The following is a 22,725-nucleotide window of genomic DNA, read 5'->3' as shown; positions in this document are numbered from 1 at the left end:
GCCCCCCCTCCCTGCAGTCCAGGGCAGGAGCCCCCCCTCCCTGCAGTCCAGGGCAGGAGCCCCCCCTCCCTGCAGTCCAGGGCAGGAGCCCCCCCTCCCTGCAGTCCAGGGCAGGAGCCCCCCCTCCCTGCAGTCCAGGGCAGGAGCCCCCCCTCCCTGCAGTCCAGGGCAGGAGCCCCCCCTCCCTGCAGTCCAGGGCAGGAGGCCCCCCTCCCTGCAACCTAAACAACAATCTGCAGCTTCAGTTTTAGTTAAATCTGACTGCGCCTCCCCTCAGTGAGATTCAGCAGTCTCGCTCAGTAACGAGTTCCACTGAAGAGGGTTGTTGCAGCAACCACAAGTGTGAGCGAGTGCTGGAACGGCAAATCATCTTGCTGTACCAGCCAGAAGCTGGCAGCTTTCAGAACCAGTGCACGCACCGAGAACAGACAAAGACATTCTTAACATAAGCGATTTTATTCAATGAATACATGAGTAGCATCAATACTGACACAGTTACAGCACAAACTATATCTTTCAGGCAGTCCTCAGCTAGCTTGCCAAGGTCTGCATGTAAAGACCAATGGACAGAGAGAGGAAGAGAGATTACAGAAGGTCATTCATTCTACAGTGCATTTTATCTTCATTTTTTAACATTTTAACCCTTCATAATGATTCGGGAGAAAAATGATCATTTGCTATTAGTTTTGAATTTGAGATATGAGAATGCACAGTCCAATGGGGCGAAAGAAAAAGGGGTTTTCAGTTGAACATGACAGTGTTACATGTAGTCTGATGGTGTTGGTTATGAAGCACCCCGATCACACCCACACAAATTACAACAAAAGAGCACTGTCATCTGACCGACTGATCAACTGCAAAGCTCCAGGAAGAGAGCATGGGCTCACCGATACTGCATTCCTGGAAATCATGGGAACTGACATCCAGCCAGCAAAAATGAAAAGGCTTCAGCACCACATTCAGCCAGCTTCAGAGCCACCAGAATCGGACATAAACTATCAGCATGACGGAGAAGACTGCAACGGCCGCCAGCTTGGCGTATGTTGACCGCATGTTCAAGTACTTGGCATCTTGTCGGTACTTCTTCGACAGGCTGGACAGGCTGCTGGCCTTACTGTCCAAAGCTACATCAACAAAGAAAACAGAAGAAAGGAATTATTTCAAGCATGTCAGCTGGAAATAGACAGCAGTGGGGGCAAAGCGGAGGCACAACCTGTCAATACGACTTAACACAACATGGCTGCAGCCCCTCAGGTCCCAATCTCAGCACCTGAAATCACCAAACACAGGAGACAGTCAGTGGGCGCTGCGTGTGGTACAGGGAGAGGAGACAGTCAGTGGGCGCTGCGTGTGGTACAGGGAGAGGAGACAGTCAGTGGGCACTGCGTGTGGTACAGGGAGAGGACACAGTCAGTGGGAGCTGCGTGTGGTACAGGGAGAGGAGGCAGTCAGTGGGAGCTGCGTGTGGAACAGGGAAAGGAGGCAGTCAGTGGGCGCTGCGTGTGGTCCAGGGAGAGGAGACAGTCAGTGGGCACTGCGTGTGGTACAGGGAGAGGAGGCAGTCAGTGGGCGCTGCGTGTGGTCCAGGGAGAGGAGACAGTCAGTGGGCACTGCGTGTGGTACAGGGAGAGGAGACAGTCAGTGGGCACTGCGTGTGGTACAGGGAGAGGAGACAGTCAGTGGGCGCTGCGTGTGGTACAGGGAGAGGAGACAGTCAGTGGGCGCTGCGTGTGGTACAGGGAGAGGACACAGTCAGTGGGAGCTGCGTGTGGTACAGGGAGAGGAGACAGTCAGTGGGCGCTGCGTGTGGTACAGGGAGAGGAGACAGTCAGTGGGCGCTGCGTGTGGTACAGGGAGAGGAGACAGTCAGTGGGCGCTGCGTGTGGTACAGGGAGAGGAGACAGTCAGTGGGCGCTGCGTGTGGTACAGGGAGAGGAGACAGTCAGTGGGCGCTGCGTGTGGTACAGGGAGAGGAGACAGTCAGTGGGCGCTGCGTGTGGTACAGGGAGAGGAGACAGTCAGTGGGCACTGCGTGTGGTCCAGGGAGAGGAGACAGTCAGTGGGCGCTGCGTGTGGTACAGGGAGAGGAGGCAGTCAGTGGGAGCTGCGTGTGGAACAGGGAAAGGAGGCAGTCAGTGGGCGCTGCGTGTGGTCCAGGGAGAGGAGACAGTCAGTGGGCACTGCGTGTGGTACAGGGAGAGGAGACAGTCAGTGGGCGCTGCGTGTGGTCCAGGGAGAGGAGACAGTCAGTGGGCACTGCGTGTGGTACAGGGAGAGGAGACAGTCAGTGGGCGCTGCGTGTGGTACAGGGAGAGGAGACAGTCAGTGGGCGCTGCGTGTGGTACAGGGAGAGGAGACAGTCAGTGGGCACTGCGTGTGGTACAGGGAGAGGAGGCAGTCAGTGGGCGCTGCGTGTGGTACAGGGAGAGGAGACAGTCAGTGGGCACTGCGTGTGGTACAGGGAGAGGAGACAGTCAGTGGGAGCTGCGTGTGGTACAGGGAGAGGACACAGTCAGTGGGCACTGCGTGTGGTACAGGGAGAGGAGACAGTCAGTGGGCGCTGCGTGTGGTACAGGGAGAGGAGACAGTCAGTGGGCACTGCGTGTGGTACAGGGAGAGGAGACAGTCAGTGGGCGCTGCAACCGTCTCTGTTCCAAGGAGAACAACCCCAGCTTCTCCAGTCTATCCACAGAACTAAAGTCCCGCATCCCTGGAATCATTCCAGTAAATCTCTTCGGCACCCTCTCTAAGGCCTTCACATCTTTACAATACTCCAGTTGTGGCCGAACCAGTGTTTTATAAAGGTTCATCATGACTTCCATACTTTTGTACTCTCTGCCTCTATTTATAAAGCTCAGGTTCCCGTAAGCATTTTTAACCGCTTTCTCAACCTGCCCTGCCACCTTCAGCAATTTGTGCACATATACCCCCAGATCTCTCTGTTCCAGTAACCCCTTTTAGAATTGTGCCCTCTAGTTTATATTGCCTCTCCTCGTTCTTCTTACCGAAATGTGTCACTCCGCACTTCTCTGCGTTAAATTTCATCTGCCACGTGTCCGCCCATTCCACCAGCCTGTCTATATCCTCTTGAAGTCTATCACTATCCTCCTCATTGTTCACTGCTCTTCCAAGTTTTGTGTCATCTGCAAGAAAAGCAGTGGTCCCAGCACTGACCCCTGGGGAGCACCACTGTACACCTCCCTCCAGTCCGAAAAACAACCGTTCACCACTACTCTCTGTTTCCTGTCACTTAGCCAATTCTGTATCCATGTTGCCACTGCCCCCTTTATTCCATTGGCCACCTACCATGCAGCACTTTATCAAACGCCTTTTGAAAGTCCATATCCATCACATCAACTGTATTGCCCTCATCTACCCTTTCTGTTACCTCATCAAAAAACTCTATTAGGTGAGTTAAACATGATTTGCCTTTAACAAATCCGTGCTGGCTTTCCCTAATCAATCCACACTTGTCCAAGTGACTGTTAATTCTGTCCTGGATTATCGTTTCTAAAAGTTTCCCCACCACTGAGGTTAAACTGACTGGCCTGTAGTTGCTGGGTTTATCCTTACACCCTTTTTTGAACAAGGATGTAACATTTGCAATTCTCCAGTCCTCTGGCACCACCCCCGTATCTACGGATGTTTGGAAGATTATGGCCAGTACCTCCGCAATTTCCACCCTTGCTTCCCTCAGCAACCTCTGACACATCCCATCCCGACCGGGTGACTTATCTACTTTAAGTACAGCCAGCCTTTCTAGTACCTCTTCATCATCAATTTTTAGCCCATCCACTATCTCAACTATATCTTCCTTTACTGAGACTCTGGCAGCATCTTCTTCCTTGGTAAAGACAGATACAAAGTACTCATTTAGTACCTCAGCCATGCCCACTGCCTCCATGAGCAGATCTCCTTTATGGTCCCTAATCGGCCCCACCCCTCCTCTTACTACCCGTTTACTGTTTACATGCCTATAGAAGACTTTTGGATTCCCTTTTATGTTCCCGCCAGTCTATTCTCTCACTCTCTCTTTGCCCCTCTTATTTCCTTTTTCACTTCCCCTCTGAACTTTCTATATTCAGCCTGGTTCTCACTTGTATTATCAACCTGACATCCGTCATACGCCTCCTTTTTTCCATTTCATCTTACTCTCTATCTCTTTTGTTATCCAGGGAGCTCTGTCTTTAGTTGCCCCTTTCCCCCTCGTGGGAATGTACCTAGACTGTACCCAAACCATCTCCTCTTTAAAGGCCACCCACTGTTCAATTACAGTTTTGCCTGCCAATCTTCGATTCCAATTTACCCGGGCCAGATCTGTTCTCATCCCACTGAAATTGGCCGGTCTCCAATTCAGTATTTTTACTTTAGAGTGGTCCGTGTCTTTTTCCATAACTATTCTAAACCTTATGATACTATGATCGCTGCTCCCTAAATGCTCCCCCACTGACACTTGCTCCACTTGACCCACCTCATTCCCCAGAACCAGATCCAGCAATGCCTCCTTCATCACTGGGCCGGAAGGAGGCATAGCTGAACTTGGCAGGCAACTCCCGCTGACTGTCTCCTCTCTCCCTGTACCACGCTCAGGGAAAGAGGAGACAGTCAGTGGGAGATTTACAGGTAAAATGAACTCAGTGAGAACCAGACTGAATATAGAAAGTTCAGACGGGAAGTGAAAAAGGAAATAAGAGGGGAAAAGAGAGAGTGAGAGAATAGACTGGCGGCCAACATAAAAGGGAATCCAAAAGTCTTCTATAGGCATGTAAACAGTAAACAGGTAGCAACAGGAGGGGTGGGACTAATTGGGGACCAAAAACGAGATCTACTCATGGAAGCATAGGACTGGCTGAGGTACTAAATTAATACTTTGGATCTGTCTTTACCAAGGAAGAAGATGCTGCCAGAGTCTCAGTAAGAGGAGGTGGTTGAGATACTGGATGGGCTAATAATTGATAAAGAGGAGGTACTAGAAAGGCTAGCTGTACTTAAAGTAGAAAAGTCACCCGCTGCAAGGAGAGGTTATGGTCAGCGGGAGCAGTGTGTGCTGCAGGGAGAAATGAGGCAGTCAGTGGGAGCTGTCAGTCAGCGGGAGCTGTGTGTGGTACAGTGAGAGAGGAGACAGTCAGCGGGAGCTGTGTGTGGTACAGTGAGAGAGGAGACAGTCAGCGGGAGCTGTGTGTGGTACAATGAGAGAGGAGACAGTCAGCGGGAGCTGTCAGTCAGTGGGAACTGTATGTGGTACAGTGAGAGAGGAGACAGTCAGTGGGAACTGTGTGTATGGTACATGGAGAGGAGACAGTCAGTGGGATCTGTATGTGACACCGACAGAGGAGACAGTCAGTAGGAGCTGTGTGTGTGGTACAGGGAGAGAGGAGACAGTCAGCGGTAGCTGTGTGTGTGGGACAGGGAGAGGGGAGACAGTCAGTGGGAGTTGTGTGTGTTACAGGGAGAGAGGAGGCAGTCAGTGGTAGCTGTGTGTGTGGTACAGGGAGAGAGGAGACAGTCAGTGGGAGTTGTGTGTGGTACAGGGAGAGAGGAGACAGTCAGTGGGAGTTGTGTGTGGTACAGGGATAAGGGCCAGTCAGTGGGAGCTGTGCATGGTACAGGGAGAGGGGCCAGTCAGTGGGAGCTGTGCATGGTACAGGGAGAGAGTAGACAGTCAGTGGAAGCTGTGTGTGGTACAGGGAGAGAGGGGACTGTCAGTGGGATATGAGTGTGACACGGAGAGAGGAGACAGTCAGTGGGCAGTGTGTGTGGTACGGGGAGAGAGCAGAGAGTCAGTGGGAGTTGTGTATGGTACAGGGAGAGAGAGAGCCGATAGTCAGTGGGTGTTGTGTGTGTTACAGAGTGAGGAGGCAGTCAGTGGGATCTGTGTGTGGTACAGGGAGAGAGGAGACAGTCAGTGGGATCTGTGTGAGACACGGAGAGAGGAGAGTCAGTGGGCACTGCATGTTAGAAGGATAGAGGAGACAGTCAGTGGGAGTTTTGTATGGTGCAGGGAGAGAGCAGACAGTCCTTTTCCGTGACTATGCTAAATCTAATTGAATTATGATCACTACCACCAAATGGTCTCCTTCCACCTGCCCCGCCTCATTTCCGTGGTAGTCAGTGGGAGCTGTCAGTGGTACAGGGAGAGGGGACAGTCAGTGGGAGCTGTCAGTGGTACAGGGAGAGGGGACAGTCGGTGGGAGCTGTGAGTGGTACAGGGAGAGAGGACAGTCGGTGGGAGCTGTGAGTGGTACAGGGAGAGAGGACAGTCAGTGGGAGCTGTCAGTGGTACAGGGATAGGGGACAGTCGGTGGGAGCTGTGAGTGGTACAGGGAGAGAGGACAGTCAGTGGGAGCTGTGAGTGGTACAGGGAGAGAGGACAGTCGGTGGGAGCTGTGAGTGGTACAGGGAGAGGGGACAGTCGGTGGGAGCTGTCAGTGGTACAGGGAGAGAGGACAGTCGGTGGAAGCGGTCAGTGGTACAGGGATAGGGGACAGTCGGTGGGAGCTGTGAGTGGTACAGGGAGAGAGGACAGTCAGTGGGAGCTGTGAGTGGTACAGGGAGAGAGGACAGTCAGTGGGAGCTGTGAGTGGTACAGGGAGAGAGGACAGTCAGTGGGAGCTGTGAGTGGTACAGGGAGAGAGGACAGTCGGTGGAAGCGGTCAGTGGTACAGGGAAAGAGGACAGTCAGTGGGAGCTGTGAGTGGTACAGGGAGAGAGGACAGTCAGTGGGAGTTGTGAGTGGTACAGGGAGAGAGGACAGTCAGTGGGAGCTATCAGTGGTACAGGGAGAGAGGACAGTCAGTGGGAGCTGTCAGTGGTACAGGGAGAGGGGACAGTCGGTGGGAGCTGTGAGTGGTACAGGGAGAGAGGACAGTCGTTGGGAGCTGTGAGTGGTACAGGGAGAGGGGACAGTCGGTGGGAGCTGTCAGTGGTACAGGGAGAGGGGACAGTCGGTGGGAGCTGTCAGTGGTACAGGGAGAGGGGACAGTCAGTGGGAGCTGTGTGTGGTACAGGGAGAGAGGAGACTGTCCATGGGAGATGTGTGTGGTACAGGGAGAGAGGACAGTCGGTGGGAGCTGTGTGTGGTACAGGGAGAGAGGAGACTGTCCGTGGGAGCTGTGTGTGGTACAGGGAGAGAGGAGACTGTCCGTGGGAGATGTGTGTGGTACAGGGAGAGAGGACAGTCGGTGGGAGCTGTGTGTGGTACAGGGAGAGAGGAGACTGTCCGTGGGAGCTGTGTGTGGTACAGGGAGAGAGGAGACTGTCCGTGGGAGCTGTGTGTGGTACAGGGAGAGAGGAGACTGTCCGTGGGAGCTGTGTGTGGTAGAGGGAGAGAGGAGACTGTCCGTGGGAGCTGTGTGTGGTACAGGGAGAGAGGAGACTGTCCGTGGGAGCTGTGTGTGGTACAGGGAGAGAGGAGACTGTTCGTGGGAGCTGTGTGTGGTACAGGGAGAGAGGAGACTGTTCGTGGGAGCTGTGTGTGGTACAGGGAGAGGGGACAGTCTGTGGGAGCAGTGTGTGTTTTAGAGAGAGAGGAGACAGTCAGTGAGCATCATGCGTGGTACAGAGAGAGAAGTGTCAGTCAGTGGGAGCTGTGTGTGGTACAGTGAGAGAGGAGACTGTCCGTGGGAGCTGTGTGTGGTACAGGGAGAGGGGACAGTCTGTGGGAGCAGTGTGTGGTACAGGGAGAGAGGAGACTGTCCGTGGGAGCTGTGTGTGGTACAGGGAGAGGGGAGACATAAGTCTATCATGGACCCATTTAATCTCCTGAAGGGAAGTTCTATGAACTTATTCCCTGACTCCCAAGGGAATGAAGCCAAACTCCAGAGGATCGAACTCTTGAACAGTTATACAGAACCATTTCCATTGTGCCAGGAAGACCCATTTCCATGTGGAGTCTTTGTCTGGATGCAATACTCCAGTTGTGGCTGAACCAGTGTTTTATAAAGGTTCATCATACCTTCCTTGCTTTTGTACTCTCTGCCTCTATTTATAAAGACCAGGATCCCGTATGCTTTTTTAACCACTTTCTCAACCTACCCTGCTACCTTCAACGATTTGTGCACATAAACCCCCAGATCTCTCTGTTCCTGCACCCCCTTTAGAATTGTACCCTCTAGTTTATATTGCCTCTCCTCGTTCTTCCTACCGAAATGTATCACTTTGCACTTCTCTGCATTAAATTTCATCTGTCACGTGTCCGCCCATTCCACCAGCCTGTCTATATCCTCTTGAAGTCTATCACTATCCTCCTCACTGTTTTCTACACTTCTGAGTTTTGTGTCATCTGCAAATTTGGAAATTGTGTCCTGTACACCCAAGTCCAAGTCATTAATATATATCAAGAAAAGCAGTGGTCCCAGCACTGACCCCTGGGGAACACCACTGTACACCTCCCTCCAGTCCGAAAAACAACCGTTCACCACTACTCTCTGTTTCCTGTCACTTAGCCAATTCTGTATCCATGCTGCCTTTTATTCCATGGGCTTCAACTTTGCTGATAAGCCTGTTATGCAGCACTTTATCAAACGCCTCTTAAAAGTCCATATACACAACATCAACCACATTACCCTCATCGACCCTCTGTTACCACTTCAACAAACTTAATCAAGTTAGTTAAACACGATTTGCCTTTAACAAATCCGTGCTGGCTTTCCCTAATCGATCCGCACTTGTCCAAGTGACTGTTAATTCTGTCCCGGATTTTCGTTTCTAAAAGTTTCCCCACCACTGAGGTTAAACTGACTGGCCTGTAGTTGCTGGGTTTATCCTTACACTCTTTTTTGAACAAGGGTGTAACATTTACAATTCTCCAGTCCTCTGGCACCACCCCCGTATCTACGGATGTTTGGAAGATTATGGCCAGTACCTCTGCAATTTCCACCCTTACTTCCCTCAGCAACCTAGGATACATCCCATCCAGACCAGGTGACTTATCTACTTTAAGTACAGCCAGCCTTTCTAGTATCTTCTCTTTATCAATTTTTAGCTCATCCAGTATCTCAACTATATCTTCCTTTACTGAGACTCTGGCAGCATCTTCTTCCTTGGTAAAGACAGATACAAAGTACTCATTTAGTACCTCAGCCATGCCCTCTGCCTCCATGAGTAGATCTCCTTTTTGTTCCCTAATTGGCCCCACCCCTCCTCTCACTACCCGTTTCCTAATTATATACCTATAGAAGACTTTTATGTTAGTTGCCAGTCTATTCTTATACTCTCTCTTTGCCCCTCTTATTTCCTTTTTCACTTCCCCTCTGAACTTTCTATATTCAGCCTGGTTCTCACTTGTATCATCAGCCTGACATCCGTCATACGCCCCCTTTTTCTGCTTCATTTTACTCTCTCTCTCTTTTGTCATCCAGGGAGCTCTGGCTTTAGTTGCCCTACCTTTCTGCCTCATGGGAATGTACCTAGACTGTACCCAAACCATCTCCTCTTTAAAGGCCACCCACTGTTCAATTACAGTTTTGTCTGCCAATCTTTGATTCCAATTTACCCGGGCCAGATCCGCTCTCATCCCATTGAAATTGGCCCTCCTCCAATTCAGTATTTTTACTCTAGATTGCTCCGTGTCCTTTTCCACAGCTAATCTAAACCTTATGATACTATGATCGCTGCTCCCTAAATGTTCCCCCACTGACACTTGCTCCACTTGACCCACCTCATTCTCCAGAACCAGATCCAGCAATGCCTCCTTCCTCACTGGGCCAGAAACAGAATGATGAAGCAATTTCTCCTGAACACACTTCAGAAATTCCTCCCCCTCTCTGCCCTTTACACTATTACTATCCCAGTCTATATTAAGATATGATGTGGAGATGCCGGTGATGGACTGGGGTTGACAATTGTAAACAATTTTACAACACCAAGTTATAGTCCAGCAATTTTATTTTAAATTCACAAGCTTTCGGAGACTTCCTCCTTCCTCAGGTAAATGTTCAGGAGCTCCTCGAAGCCTACGCATTTATACATATGGAACAATACATGGTGTTTACAGACTGCCCCTGCAACTGCCCGTTGCCAAGGCAATCACCGTGTTCAGACAGAGAGGTGTCACCTGCAGAACCCCCGAATACACATTCAACAAAAAAACAAACAGGAAAAAAAACAGAGAGAGGCAGAAACATCCGGAAGGCAGAGAAAGCCAGCAAATGACCCATTATATTAAAAACAGATAACATTTGTTCGCTGGTGGGGTAACGTGTAGCGTGACATGAACCCAAGATCCCGGTTGAGGCCGTCCTCATGGGTGCGGAACTTGGCTATCAATTTCTGCTCGACGATTTTGCGTTGTCGTGTGTCTCGAAGGCCGCCTTGGAGTATGCTTACCCGAAGGTCGGTGGCTGAATGTCCTTGACTGCTGAAGTGTTCCCTGACTGGGAGGGAACCCTCCTGTTTGGCGATTGTTGCGCGGTGTCCGTTCATCCGTTGTCGCAGCGTCTGCATGGTCTCGCCAATGTACCATGCTCTGGGGCATCCTTTCCTGCAACGTATGAGGTAGACAACGTTGGCCGAGTCACAGGAGTATGAACCATGCACCTGGTGGGTGGTGTCCTCTCGTGTGATGGTGGTATCTGTGTCGATGATCTGGCATGTCTTGCAGAGGTTACCGTGGCAGGGTTGTGTGGCGTCGTGGACGCTGTTCTCTTGAAAGCTAGGTAATTTGCTGCGAACGATGGTCTGTTTGAGGTTAGGTGGCTGTTTAAAGGCGAGTAGTGGAGGTGTGGGGATGGCCATAGCGAGGTGTTTGTCCTCATTGATGACATGTTGAAGGCTGCGGAGAACATGGCCCTATGGACAGGCCCTGCGAATACACAGGGTCTGCTCAGACGAGGAGGAACGCGATGGACACCTACAGACGCTGAAAGACGCCCTAGTAAGAACGGGATATGACGCTCGACTCATCGATCGACAGTTCCGACGGGCCACAGCAAAAAATCGCATAGACCTCCTCAGGAGACTAACACGGGACGCAACCAACAGAGTACCCTTTGTCGTCCAGTACTTCCCCGGAGCGGAGAAACTACGCCATGTTCTCCGCAGCCTTCAACATGTCATCAATGAGGACAAACACCTCGCTATGGCCATCCCCACACCTCCACTACTCGCCTTTAAACAGCCACCCAACCTCAAACAGACCATCGTTCGCAGCAAATTACCTAGCTTTCAAGAGAACAGCGTCCACGACACCACACAACCCTGCCACGGTAACCTCTGCAAGACATGCCAGATCATCGACACAGATACCACCATCACACGAGAGGACACCACCCACCAGGTGCACGGTTCATACTCCTGTGACTCGGCCAACGTTGTCTACCTCATACGTTGCAGGAAAGGATGCCCCAGAGCATGGTACATTGGCGAGACCATGCAGACGCTGCGACAACGGATGAACGGACACCGCGCAACAATCGCCAAACAGGAGGGTTCCCTCCCAGTCAGGGAACACTTCAGCAGTCATGGACATTCATCCACCGACCTTCGGGTAAGCGTACTCCAAGGCGGCCTTCGAGACACACGACAACGCAAAATCGTCGAGCAGAAATTGATAGCCAAGTTCCGCACCCATGAGGACGGCCTCAACCGGGATCTTGGGTTCATGTCACGCTACACGTTACCCCACCAGCGAACAAATGTTATCTGTTTTTAATATAATGGGTCATTTGCTGGCTTTCTCTGCCTTCCGGATGTTTCTGCCTCTCTCTGTTTTTTTTCCTGTTTGTTTTTTTGTTGAATGTGTATTCGGGGGTTCTGCAGGTGACACCTCTCTGTCTGAACACGGTGATTGCCTTGGCAACGGGCAGTTGCAGGGGCAGTCTGTAAACACCATGTATTGTTCCATATGTATAAATGCGTAGGCTTCGAGGAGCTCCTGAACATTTACCTGAGGAAGGAGGAAGTCTCCGAAAGCTTGTGAATTTAAAATAAAATTGCTGGACTATAACTTGGTGTTGTAAAATTGTTTACAATAAATTAAGATAGTTGAAGTCCCCCATTATCACTACTCTAAGGCTCTTGCACCTCTCTGTAATTTCCCTGTAAATTTTCTCCTCTATCTCCTTCCCACTAGTTGGTGCCTATAGAATACACCCAGTAGTGTAATGGCACCTCTATTGTTTCTTAACTCTAACCAAATAGATTCTGTCCTTGACTCCTCCAGGACATCTCTCTCTCTCTCCAGCACTGCAATATTCTCCTTGATCAATACTGTCCCCCCACTGCCTTCCCCCTTTCCTTCCCTATCTTTCCTGAACACCTTGTATCCAGGAATATTTAGTACCCAATCCTGCCCTTTTTTGAGCCAGGTCGCCATTATCGCCACGACACCCCGGAGAGGTGGTGCAGGAGGGAGGGTTTTAGATTCCTGGGTCATTGGGACCAGTTCTGGGGAAGGTGGGACCTGTACAGGCCGGACGTTTTGCAGCTCAACAGGGCCAGGAGCAATATACTGGCAGGGAGATTTTCAGGTGCTGTTGGGCAGGGTTTAAACTAGCTTGGCAGGGGATGGGAACATAAGCGTAGATTCAGAAGGGAGAGAAGCAGAGCTGGAAATGGAAGACAGAAAATTAGTAAGTGCAATACAATATTGGAAAATGTGAGGTTATGCACTTTGGCAGGAAAAACCAGAGAGCAAGTTATTATCTTGATGGCAAGAGACTGGAAAGTACTGCAGTACAAAGGGATCTGGGGGTCCTAGTGCAAGAAAATCAAAAAGTTAGTTTGCAGGTGCAGCAGGTGATCAAGAAGGCCAACGGAATGTTGGCTTTTATTGCTAGGGGGATAGAATATAAAAACAGGGAGGTATTGCTGCAGTTATATAAGGTATTGGTGAGACTGCACCTGGAATACTGCATACAGTTTTGGTGTCCATACTTAAGAAAAGACATACTTGCTCTCGAGGGTGTACAAAGAAGGTTCACTCGGTTAATCCCGGGGATGAGGGGGTGGACATATGAGGAGAGGTTGAGTAGATTGGGACTCTACTCATTGGAGTTCAGAAGAATGAGAGGCGATCTTATTGAAACATATAAGATTGTGAAGGGGCTTGATCGGGTGGATGCGGTAAGGATGTTCCCAAGGATGGGTGAAACTAGAACGAGGGGGCATAATCTTAGAATAAGGGGCTGCTCCTTCAAAACTGAGATGAGGGGAAACTTCTTCACTCAGAGGGTAGTAGGTCTGTGGAATTTGCTGCCCCAGGAAGCTGTGGAAGCTACATCATTAAATAAATTTAAAACAGAAATCGACAGTTTTCTAGAAGTAAAGGGAATTAGGGGTTATGGGGAGTGGGCAGGAAATTGGACATGAATTTAGATTTGAGGTTAGGATCAGATCAGCCATGATCTTATTGAATGGCGGAGCAGGCTCGAGGGGCCGATTGGCCTACTCCTGCTCCTATTTCTTATGTTCTTATGAGTTTGGAAGGCAGAGGAAACAAAGTTTAGAAACTCAACAACAAAGGAGTTTGACAGTGCTTAATGGTGTATATCTCAATACAAGGAGTATGGTGAATAAGGCAGATGAGCTAAGGGCACAGATAGACCCGTGGCAGTACGATATCATCGCAATTACTGAAACATGGCTTAAAGAGGGGCAGAAATTGCAGCTCAACCTTCCTGGTTACAGGGAATAGAGAGGGGGATAAAAAAGGAGTTGGGGGGGGGGGGTGGCAATATTGATTGAAGAAACAATTACAGCTGTGAGGAGGATGATATGTTAGAAGGATCGTCAAATGAGGCCGTATGGGTTGAGCTAAGGAACAAAAAAGGGGCAGTCACACTGGGAGTGTACGATAGACCCCCAAACAGTCAGAGGGAGATAGAGGAGCAAATATGGAGACAAATTTCTGAGAAATGCAAAAACAATCGGGCAGTAATAGTCGGGGATTTCAATTACCCTAATATTAACTGGGATACAAACAGTGTGAATGGGATAGAGGGAGCAGAATTCTTCAATTGCATTCAGGAGAACTTTTTTAGCCAGTACGTAGCAAGAGGGGGATGTTCTGGATTTAGTTTTAGGAAATGAAACTGGGCAGGTGGAAGGAGTATCAGTGGGAGAGTATTTTGGTGGTAGTGATCATAATACAGTTAGTTTTACCATAGTTTCAGAAAATGACAAAGATAGAACAGGAGTAAAAGTTCTCAATTGGGGAAAGGCCAATTTTACTAAACTGAGAAGTGATTTAATAAAAGTGGACTGGAAACAGCTACTTGAAGGTAAATCAGTGTCAGAGCAGTGGGAGGCATTCAAGGGGGAGATTCAAGGGGTTCAGAATAAACATGTTCCCACAAAGGAAAAGGGAGGGACTGCCAAATCTAGAGCCCCCTGGATGACCAGGAGCAGACAGGGTAAGGCAAAATAGGGAAGCTTATGTCAGACACCGAGAACTCAATACTACAGAAAGCTCAGAGTATGGAAAGTGCAGGGGTGAAATTAAAAAGGAAATTAGAAAAGCAAAGAGAGGACATGAAAAAATACTGGCAATAAAAATCAAGGAAAAACCCAAAGATGTTTTATAAATACATTAAGAGCAAGAGGATAACTAATGAAAGAGTAGGGCCTATTAGAGACCAAAAAGGTCACCTGTGTGTGGAGGTGGAAGATGTGGGTATGGTTCTTAATGAATACTTTACATCGGTCTTCACAAAAGAGGGGGACGATGCAGCGATTGTAGTTGAGGAGGAGGAGTGTGAAATATTGGATTGGATAAACATAGTGAGAGAGGAAGTATTAACGGGATTAGCATCCTTGAAAGTGGATAAGTCACCAGGCCCGGATGAAATGTATCCCAGGCTGCTAAAAGAAGCCAGGGAGGAAATAGCGAAGGCTTTAACAATCATTTTCCAAACTTCACTGGATACAGGCGTGGTGCCGGAGAATTGGAGAACTGCTAACATTCTACCATTATTTAAAAAGGGAGCGAGGGATAGACCGAGTAATTACAAGCCAGTCAGTCTCACCTCGGTGGTGGGCAAATTATTGGAATCAATTCTGTGGGACAGGATAAACCATCACTTAGAAAGGCACAGAGTAATCAAGGACAGTCAGCATGGATTTGTTGAGGGAAGGTCGTGTCTAACTTGATTGAATTTTTTGAGCAGGTCACAAGGAGGATCGATGAGGGTAACGCGTTTGATGTCGTCTACATGGATTTTAGCAAGGCTTTTGACTTGGTCCCTCATGGCAGACTGGTCAAAAAAGTGCAAGCCCATGGGATCCAAGGGAAAGTGGCAAGTTGGATCCAAAATTGGCTCAGTGGCAGGAAATACAGGGTAATGGTTGACGGGTGTTTGTGTGACTGGAAGGCTGTTTCCAGTGGGGTTCCGCAAGGCTCAGTACTAGGTCCCTTGCTTTTTGTGGTATATATTAATGATTTGGAATTGAACGTGGGGGGGGCTTGATCAAGAAGTTTGCAAATTATACAAGAATTGGCCGTGTGGTTGAGTGAGGAGGAAAGCTGTAGACTGCAGGAAGATATCAATGGACTGGTCAGGTGGGCAAAAAAGTGGCAACTGGAATTCAATCTGGAGAAGTGTGAGGTAATGCATTTGGGGAGGGCAAACAAGGCAAGGGAGTACACAATAAATGGGAGGATACTGAGAGGTGTAGAGGAACAAAGGGACCTTGGAGTGCATGTCCACAGGCCCCTGAAGGTAGCAGGACAGGTTGATAAGGTGGTTACGAAGGCATACGAAATACTTTCCTTTATTAGCCGAGGCATAGAATATAAGAGCAGGGAGGTTATGCTGGAACTGTATAAAACACTGGTTAGGCCACAGCTTGAGTACTGTGTACAGGTCTGGTCACCACATTACAGGAAAGATGTGATTGCACTCGAGAGGGTGCAGAGGAGATTTATGAGGATGTTGCCAGGACTGGAGAATTTTAGCTATGAGGAAAGATTGGATAGGCTGGGGTTGTTCTCTTTAGAACAAAGGAGGCTGAGGGGAGATTTAATTGAGGTGTATAAAATTATGAGGGGCCTCGATAGAGTGGATAGGGAGGACCTATTTCCCTTAGCAGAGGGGTCAGTGACCAGGGGGCATAGATTTAAAGTAATTGGTAGAAGGATTAGAGGGGAGCTGAGGAGAAATGTTTTCACCCAGAGGGTGGCGGGGGTCTGGAACTTACTGCCTGAGAGGGTGGGAGAGGCAGAAACCCTCATCGCATTTAAGTACCACCTGGATGTGCACCTGAAGCGCCGGGACCTACAGGGCTACGGAGCAAGTGCTGGAGAGTGGGATTAGGCTGGTCAGCTCTTCTTCAGCTGGCACAGACACAATGGTCTCCTTCTGTGCTGTAACTTTCTACAATTCTGTGATTTCTATGGCATCATGTTCCCATGTGACTATTTGCGTCTGCAGCTCACCAACCTTATTTACCACGCTTCATGCACACATGCACTGTAAACCTATCTTAGATCTCCTCATATTCCCTCTTTGTCTGATCCCACCTAATACTGTACTATTTCTTGCTCTAGTGCCATCTGTCTCTCCCAATCCTTCCCAATGCTACATCCTGGTGCCCATCCCCCTGCCAAATTAGTTTGAACCCCCACCCTCACAGCCCTAGTGAACCTCCCCGGGAGGACATTGGTCCCAGCTCTGTTGAGGTGCAACTTGTCCGGCCTGTACAGTTCCCCCTCCCCCAGAACTGGTCCCAGTGCCCCAGGAATCTAAAGCCCTCCCTCCTGCACCACCTCTCCAGCCATGCATTCATCTGCTCTATCCTGGACAGGTCCCACCTCCCCCAGGGATCTGAAGCCCTCCCTCCTGCACCACCTCTCCAGCCATGCATTCATCTGCTCTATCCTGGACAGGTCCCACCTCCCCCAGGGATCTGAAGCCCTCCCTCCTGCACCACCTCTCCAGCCATGCATTCATCTGCTCTATCCTGGACAGGTCCCACCTCCCCCAGGGATCTAAAGCCCTCCCTCCTGCACCACCTCTCCAGCCATGCATTCATCTGCTCTATCCTGGACAGGTCCCACCTCCCCCAGGAATCTAAAGCCCTCCCTCCTGCACCATCTCTCCAGCGACGCATTCATCTACTCTATCCTGGACAGGTCCCACCTCCCCCAGGAATCTAAACCCCTCCCTCCTGCACCATCTCTCCAGCCACGCATTCATCTGCTCTATCCTCCTATTTCTATTCTCACTAGCGCGTGGCACCGGGAGTAATCCAGAAATTACTACCTTTGAGGTCCTGCTTATTTATTTCTTTCCTAACTCCTTAAAATCTGCCTTCAGGACTCATCCTTCTTTCTACCTATGTCGTTGGTACCGATATGGACCAAGACCTCTGACAGTGCAGTGATATGGAGCATGGTTCCAAAATCATCCAGGCGGTAATGTAGGGGTTCTGGTACTGGACAAATAACCGACAGAACACAAGTTCAAATCCCAACATGGCAGTTTGAGAATTTGAATTCAGTTTTTAAAAAAAAGCTGGGATCAGTAATAGTCACCATGAAGCTGTCGGATTGTTGTAAAAAGCCAAATAGTTCACGAACTTCCTCTAGGGAAGGAAACCTGCCATCCTTACCTGGTCTGGCCTTTACATGACTCCAGTCCCACATTAATTAAAAAAAATCAATATCATCAAAAGGCATCACGGCCAAATGCAACGTGTGCTTTCTAGGGAGGGCCTAGGATAGTGATCAGAAGTGGGAAAGAAGGCTGATTTTCTCCATGGGTACTGAGTTCAATTGTAGTCACCGTTAGTCTTGCTGAGATCCGCACAGACCCCGGATCTTCTGGTCTACCTGGCTGACCTCAACACGGGATGGGGCATTACATTAACACAATAACTCATCAAAGGAACTCTATCCCACTCCCTTTTAAAGGAGCTACCTGACACAGCACGAGTTGCTGTTGCTCAGGCTCAGAAGCTTTACCTGAGAGCGCCTCTCCTCGCTGTAACACCTCCTCAATATTCGCCACCATTATTCTCTGCACATCTTGCAGCTCTGTGTTTATGGAGCCAAGGTTTCTGCGTGCTCTACTGTCGATGTAGGATTTCTTTGTTTTTTGAATGTATGTGTCTAAAAGAAAAAGCAGACAGCAAGTTAACCCTTTACCATCACTCTACCTAAAAAAGGGCTGGCGACATAACCAGTTACAAAAACTTTGATTCATCAGTGCTGTAGTCGGCAGACAGCAGCGGCAGACGGAGGGACGGCGGCGACTCCGGGAGACGTACGGAGAGTGCAAGGTGAGAGGCCGGCCAGGAGAGCATTGGAATAGTTGAATCTGGAGATGACAACGGCATGGATGAGGGTTTCAACAGCAGATGGGTTGAGGCAGGGGCAGAGACGGGCAATGTTACAGAGGTGGAAGTAGGCTGTCTTGGTGATGGAGAGGATTAGGTGTCAGAAGCTCAGCTTGGACACGAATAAGATGTGACAACAGGTTGTCTCAACATTATCAAATGCCTCTGGGAGTCCATATAAATAACATCTTACCTACCACATTAGTTACCTCCTCAAAGAATTCAACTGGGTTCGTTAGACATGACTTACCTTTACAAACCCATACTGGCTCTCTGCTCAGCTCTCTGCACATCCTGTGCCCTGTGGCAACTCCAGGACAACCACAGGTGCAGGAAGTGTCGTCAGCTGGAGGAGCTCGAACTCAGGATTTCAGAGCTTGAGCAACAGCTGGAGTCACTTCAGTGCATCCGCGAGGCTGAGAGCTCCATGGATAGCACGTTTCAGGAGGTGGTGACCCTGCAGCTTAAAAGAGTGCAGGCAGAGAGGGACTGGGTGACCGCCAGGGAGACAAGGAGGAGCAGGAGGGAGTGCAGGAGTCCCCTGAGGGCATCTCACTCTCCAATCACTTTTCAGTTCTGAATACTGGTGAGGGAGAGGATTCCTCTGGGGAGTGCAGCTAGAAACAAGTCCACAGCACCATGGGTGGCTCAGCTGTACAGGGGGAAGGAGAAAGGTCAGGAGATCAATAATGATAGGGGATTCAATAGTTAGGGGAGCAGACAGGCATTTATGTGGCCGCAGACATGATTGCAGATGTTGCCTCCCTGATGCCAGAGTCAAGGATGTCACTGAGCAGCTGCAGAACATTCTGGGGGGGGGGGGGGGGGGGGGGGGAGGGCGAACAGCCAGAGGTCGTGGTCCATATCGGTACCAATGACTGAGGTAGAAAGAGGGATGAGGTCCTGCAGGCAGAGTTTTAGGAGGTAGGAAAGAAATTAAGAAGCAGGACCTCAAAGGTAGTAATCTCTGGATTACTCCCGGTGCCACGCGCTAGTGGGTATAGAAATAGGAGGATAGAGCAGATGAATGTGTGGCTGCGGAGATGGTGCAGGAGGGAGGGCTTTAGATTCCTGGGGCATTGGGACCAGTTCTGGGGGGGGGTGGGACCTGTACAGGCCGGACGGGTTGCACCTCAACAGAGTGAGACCAATGTCCTCGCGGGGAGGTTGGCTAGTGCTGTGGGGGGGGTTTAAACTAATTTGGCAGGGGGATGGGCACCAGGATGTAGCATTAAAAAGGCGAAACAAGGGACACAAAGGACTGGGAGAGAAGGATAGCAGTAGAGTAAGGAATAGTACAGTATTAGTTGGGATCAGACTAAGAGAGAGTACAAGAAAGTCTAGGACTGGTTTGCAGCACATGTAAACACACGGAGTGTGGTAAACAAGGTCGGTGAGCTACAGGTGCAAATAGTCACATGGGAATATGATGTCATGGTGATAACGGAGACCTGGCTCAAAAAAGGCAGGATTGGGTACTAAATATTCCTGGATACAAGGTGTTCAGGAAAGATAGGGTTGTGGTGGCAGTATTGATTAAGAAGAAAATTGCAGTGCTGGAGAGAGAGGATGTCCTGGAGGGGTCAAGGACAGAATCTATTTGGTTAGAGTTAAGAAACAATAGAGGTGCCATTACACTACTGGGTGTATTCTACAGGCCACCAACTAGTGGGAAGGAGATAGAGGAGCAAATTTGCAGGGAAATTACAGAGAGGTGCAAGAACCATAGAGTAGTGATAATGGGGGACTTCAATTATCCTAATATAGACTGGGATAGTAATAGTGTAAAGAGCAGAAAGGGGGAGGAATTTTTGAAGTGTGTTCAGGAGAACTTTCTTGACGAGTACATTTCCAGCCCAGTGAGGAAGGAGGCATTGCTGGATCTGGTTCTGGGGAATGAGGTGGGTCAAGTGGAGCAAGTGTCAGTGGGGGAGCATTTAGGGAGCAGCGATCATAGTATCATAAGGTTTAGAATAGTTATGGAAAAGGACACGGACCTCTCTAAAGTAAAAATACTGAATTGGAGGAGGGCCAATTTCAATGGGATGAGAACAGATCTGGCCCGGGTAAATTGGAATCAAAGATTGGCAGGCAAAACTGTAATTGAACAGTGGGTGGCCTTTAAAGAGGAGATGGTTCAGGTACAGTCTGGGTACATTCCCACGAGGGGGAAAGGTAGGGCAACTAAAGCCAGAGCTCCCTGGATGACAAAACAGATAGTTTGATAACACAAGTGAGAACCAGGCTGAATATAGAAAGTTCAGAGGGGAAGTTAAAAAGGAAATAAGAGGGGCAAAGAGAGAGTATGAGAATAGACTGGTGGCCAACATAAAAGGGAATCCAAAAGTCTTCTACAGGCATGTAAACAGTAAACGGGTAGTAAGAGGAGGGGTGGGACCAATTAGGGTCCAAAAAAGAGATCTACTCGTGGAAGCAGAGGGGATGGCGGAGGTACTAAATGAGTACTTTACATCTGTCTTTACCAAGGAAGATGCTGCCAGAGTTTCAGGAAAGACAGATATAGTTGAGATATTGGATGGGCTAAAAATTGATGAAGACGACGTACTCGAAAGGCTGACTGTACTGAAAGTAGATAAGTCACCCGGATCCTAGGTTACTGAGGGAAGGAAGGGTGGAAATTGCGGAGGTACTGGCCATAATCTTCCAAACATCCGTAGATACGGGGGTGGTGCCAGAGGACTGGAGAATTACAAATGTTACACCCTTGTTCAAAAAAGGGTGTAAGGATAAACCCAGCAACTACAGGCCAGTCAGTTTAACCTCAGTGGTGGGGAAACTTTTAGAAACGATAATCCGCGACAGAATTAACAGTCACTTGGACAGGTGTGGACTGATTAAGGAAAGCCAGCACGGATTTGTTAAAGGCAAATCGTGTTTAACGAACCTGATAGAGTTTTTTGATGAGGTAACAGGGAGGGTCGATGAGGGCAATGCAGTTGATGTGGTGTATATGGACTTTCAAAGGCGTTTGATAAAGTGCCGCATGGTAGGCTTATCATCAAGATTGAAGCCCATGGAATAAAGGGGGCAGTAGAAACATGGATACAGAATTGGCTAAGTGACAGGAAACAGAGAGTAGTGGTGAACGGTTGTTTTTCAGACTGGAGGGAGGTGTACAGTGGTGTTCCCCAGGGGTCAGTGCTGGGAACACTGCTTTTCTTGATATATATTAATGACTTGGACTTGGGTGTACAGGGCACAATTTCAAAATTTGCAGATGACACAAAACTTGGAAGGGTAGTAAACAGTGAGGAGGATATAAACAGGCTGGTGGCATGGGCGGACACGTGGCAGATCAAATTTAAAGCAGAAAAATGCGAAGTGATACATTTCAGTAGGAAGAACAAAGAGAGAGAATATAAACTAAAGGGCATAATTCTAAAAGAGGTACAGGAACAGAGAGATCTGGGGGTATATGTGCACAAATCGTTGAAGGTGGCAGGGCAGGTTGAGAAAGTGGTTTAAAAAGCATATGGGATCCTGAGCTTTATAAATAGAGGCATAGAGTACAAAAGTATGGAAGTCATGATGAACCTTTATAAAACACTGGTTCGGCCACAACTGGAGTATTGTGTCCAGTTCTGGGCACCGCACTTCAGGAAAGATGTGAAGGCCTTAGAGAGGGTGCAGAAAAGATTTACTAGAATGATTCCAGGGATGAGGGACTTTAGTTATGTGGATAGACTGGAGAAACTGGGGTTGTTCTCCTTGGAACAGAGACGGTTGCGAGGAGATTTGATCGAGGTATTCAAAATCATGAAGGGTCCAGACAGATAGGAACTGTTCCCATTGGCGGAAGGGTCAAGAACCAGAGGGCACAGATTTAAGGTGATTGGCAAAAGAACCAAAGGTGACATGAGGAAAAACGTTTTTACCCAGCGAGTGGTTAGGATCTGGAATGCACTGCCCGAGGGGGTGGTGGAGGCAGATTCAATCATGGCCTTCAAAAGGGAACTGGATAAGTACTTGAAAGGAAAAAATTTGCAGGGTTATGAGGAAAGGGCGGGGGAGTGGGACTAGCTGGATTGCTCTTGCACAGAGCTGGCACGGACTCGATGGGCTGAATGGCCTCCTTCCGCGCTGTAACCTTTTTGTGATTCTATATTTGTCCAAGTGCCCAGTCACTCTATCCCTGATGACAGGTTCTAGTAACTTCCCCACTGCGGATGTTAAACTGACAGGTCTGTAATTTCCTGGTTTCTCTCTCCCACCCTTCTTGACAGGGCTGTTTCATTGCTGTGGCAGGGGTGGAAACCTGATTGGTGAGATTCAAACATGAAGTTGTGGGCAAGAATAATTTGGGAAGCAACAACACGTTCAAGAAATTTGGAGAGAAAAGGGAGATTGAGAATGGGGCGGTAGTTTGCGAGGACAGAGGGGTGAGGATGTTTTTTTGAGGGCAGTTGATAATAGCGGATCTGAAAGGTAAGG

General features: G+C 49.2%; 1 protein-coding gene across 1 annotated transcript in view; it reads right to left on the bottom strand.

Annotated features, from left to right (window-relative positions):
- Nucleotides 1-437: 437 nt before the first annotated feature.
- The window catches only part of LOC137325075 (vesicle-trafficking protein SEC22b), a 58,162-nt gene continuing 35,874 nt past the window's right edge, over nt 438-22,725 (bottom strand). Inside the window, exons 4-5 of the mRNA XM_067989772.1 lie at nt 17,900-18,046; nt 438-1,124 (exon numbers count right to left, since the gene is read on the bottom strand). Of these exons, the coding sequence (XP_067845873.1) occupies nt 970-1,124; nt 17,900-18,046 (302 nt within the window). The 3' untranslated portion in view covers nt 438-969. The remainder of the gene's footprint in view (nt 1,125-17,899; nt 18,047-22,725) is intronic.

Source organism: Heptranchias perlo, chromosome 9 (assembly GCF_035084215.1).
Source record: "Heptranchias perlo isolate sHepPer1 chromosome 9, sHepPer1.hap1, whole genome shotgun sequence".
Classification (NCBI taxonomy): Eukaryota; Metazoa; Chordata; class Chondrichthyes; order Hexanchiformes; family Hexanchidae; genus Heptranchias; species Heptranchias perlo.
Note: the sequence above shows the minus strand (reverse complement) of the source record. Positions and strands in the feature narration are given on the sequence as shown.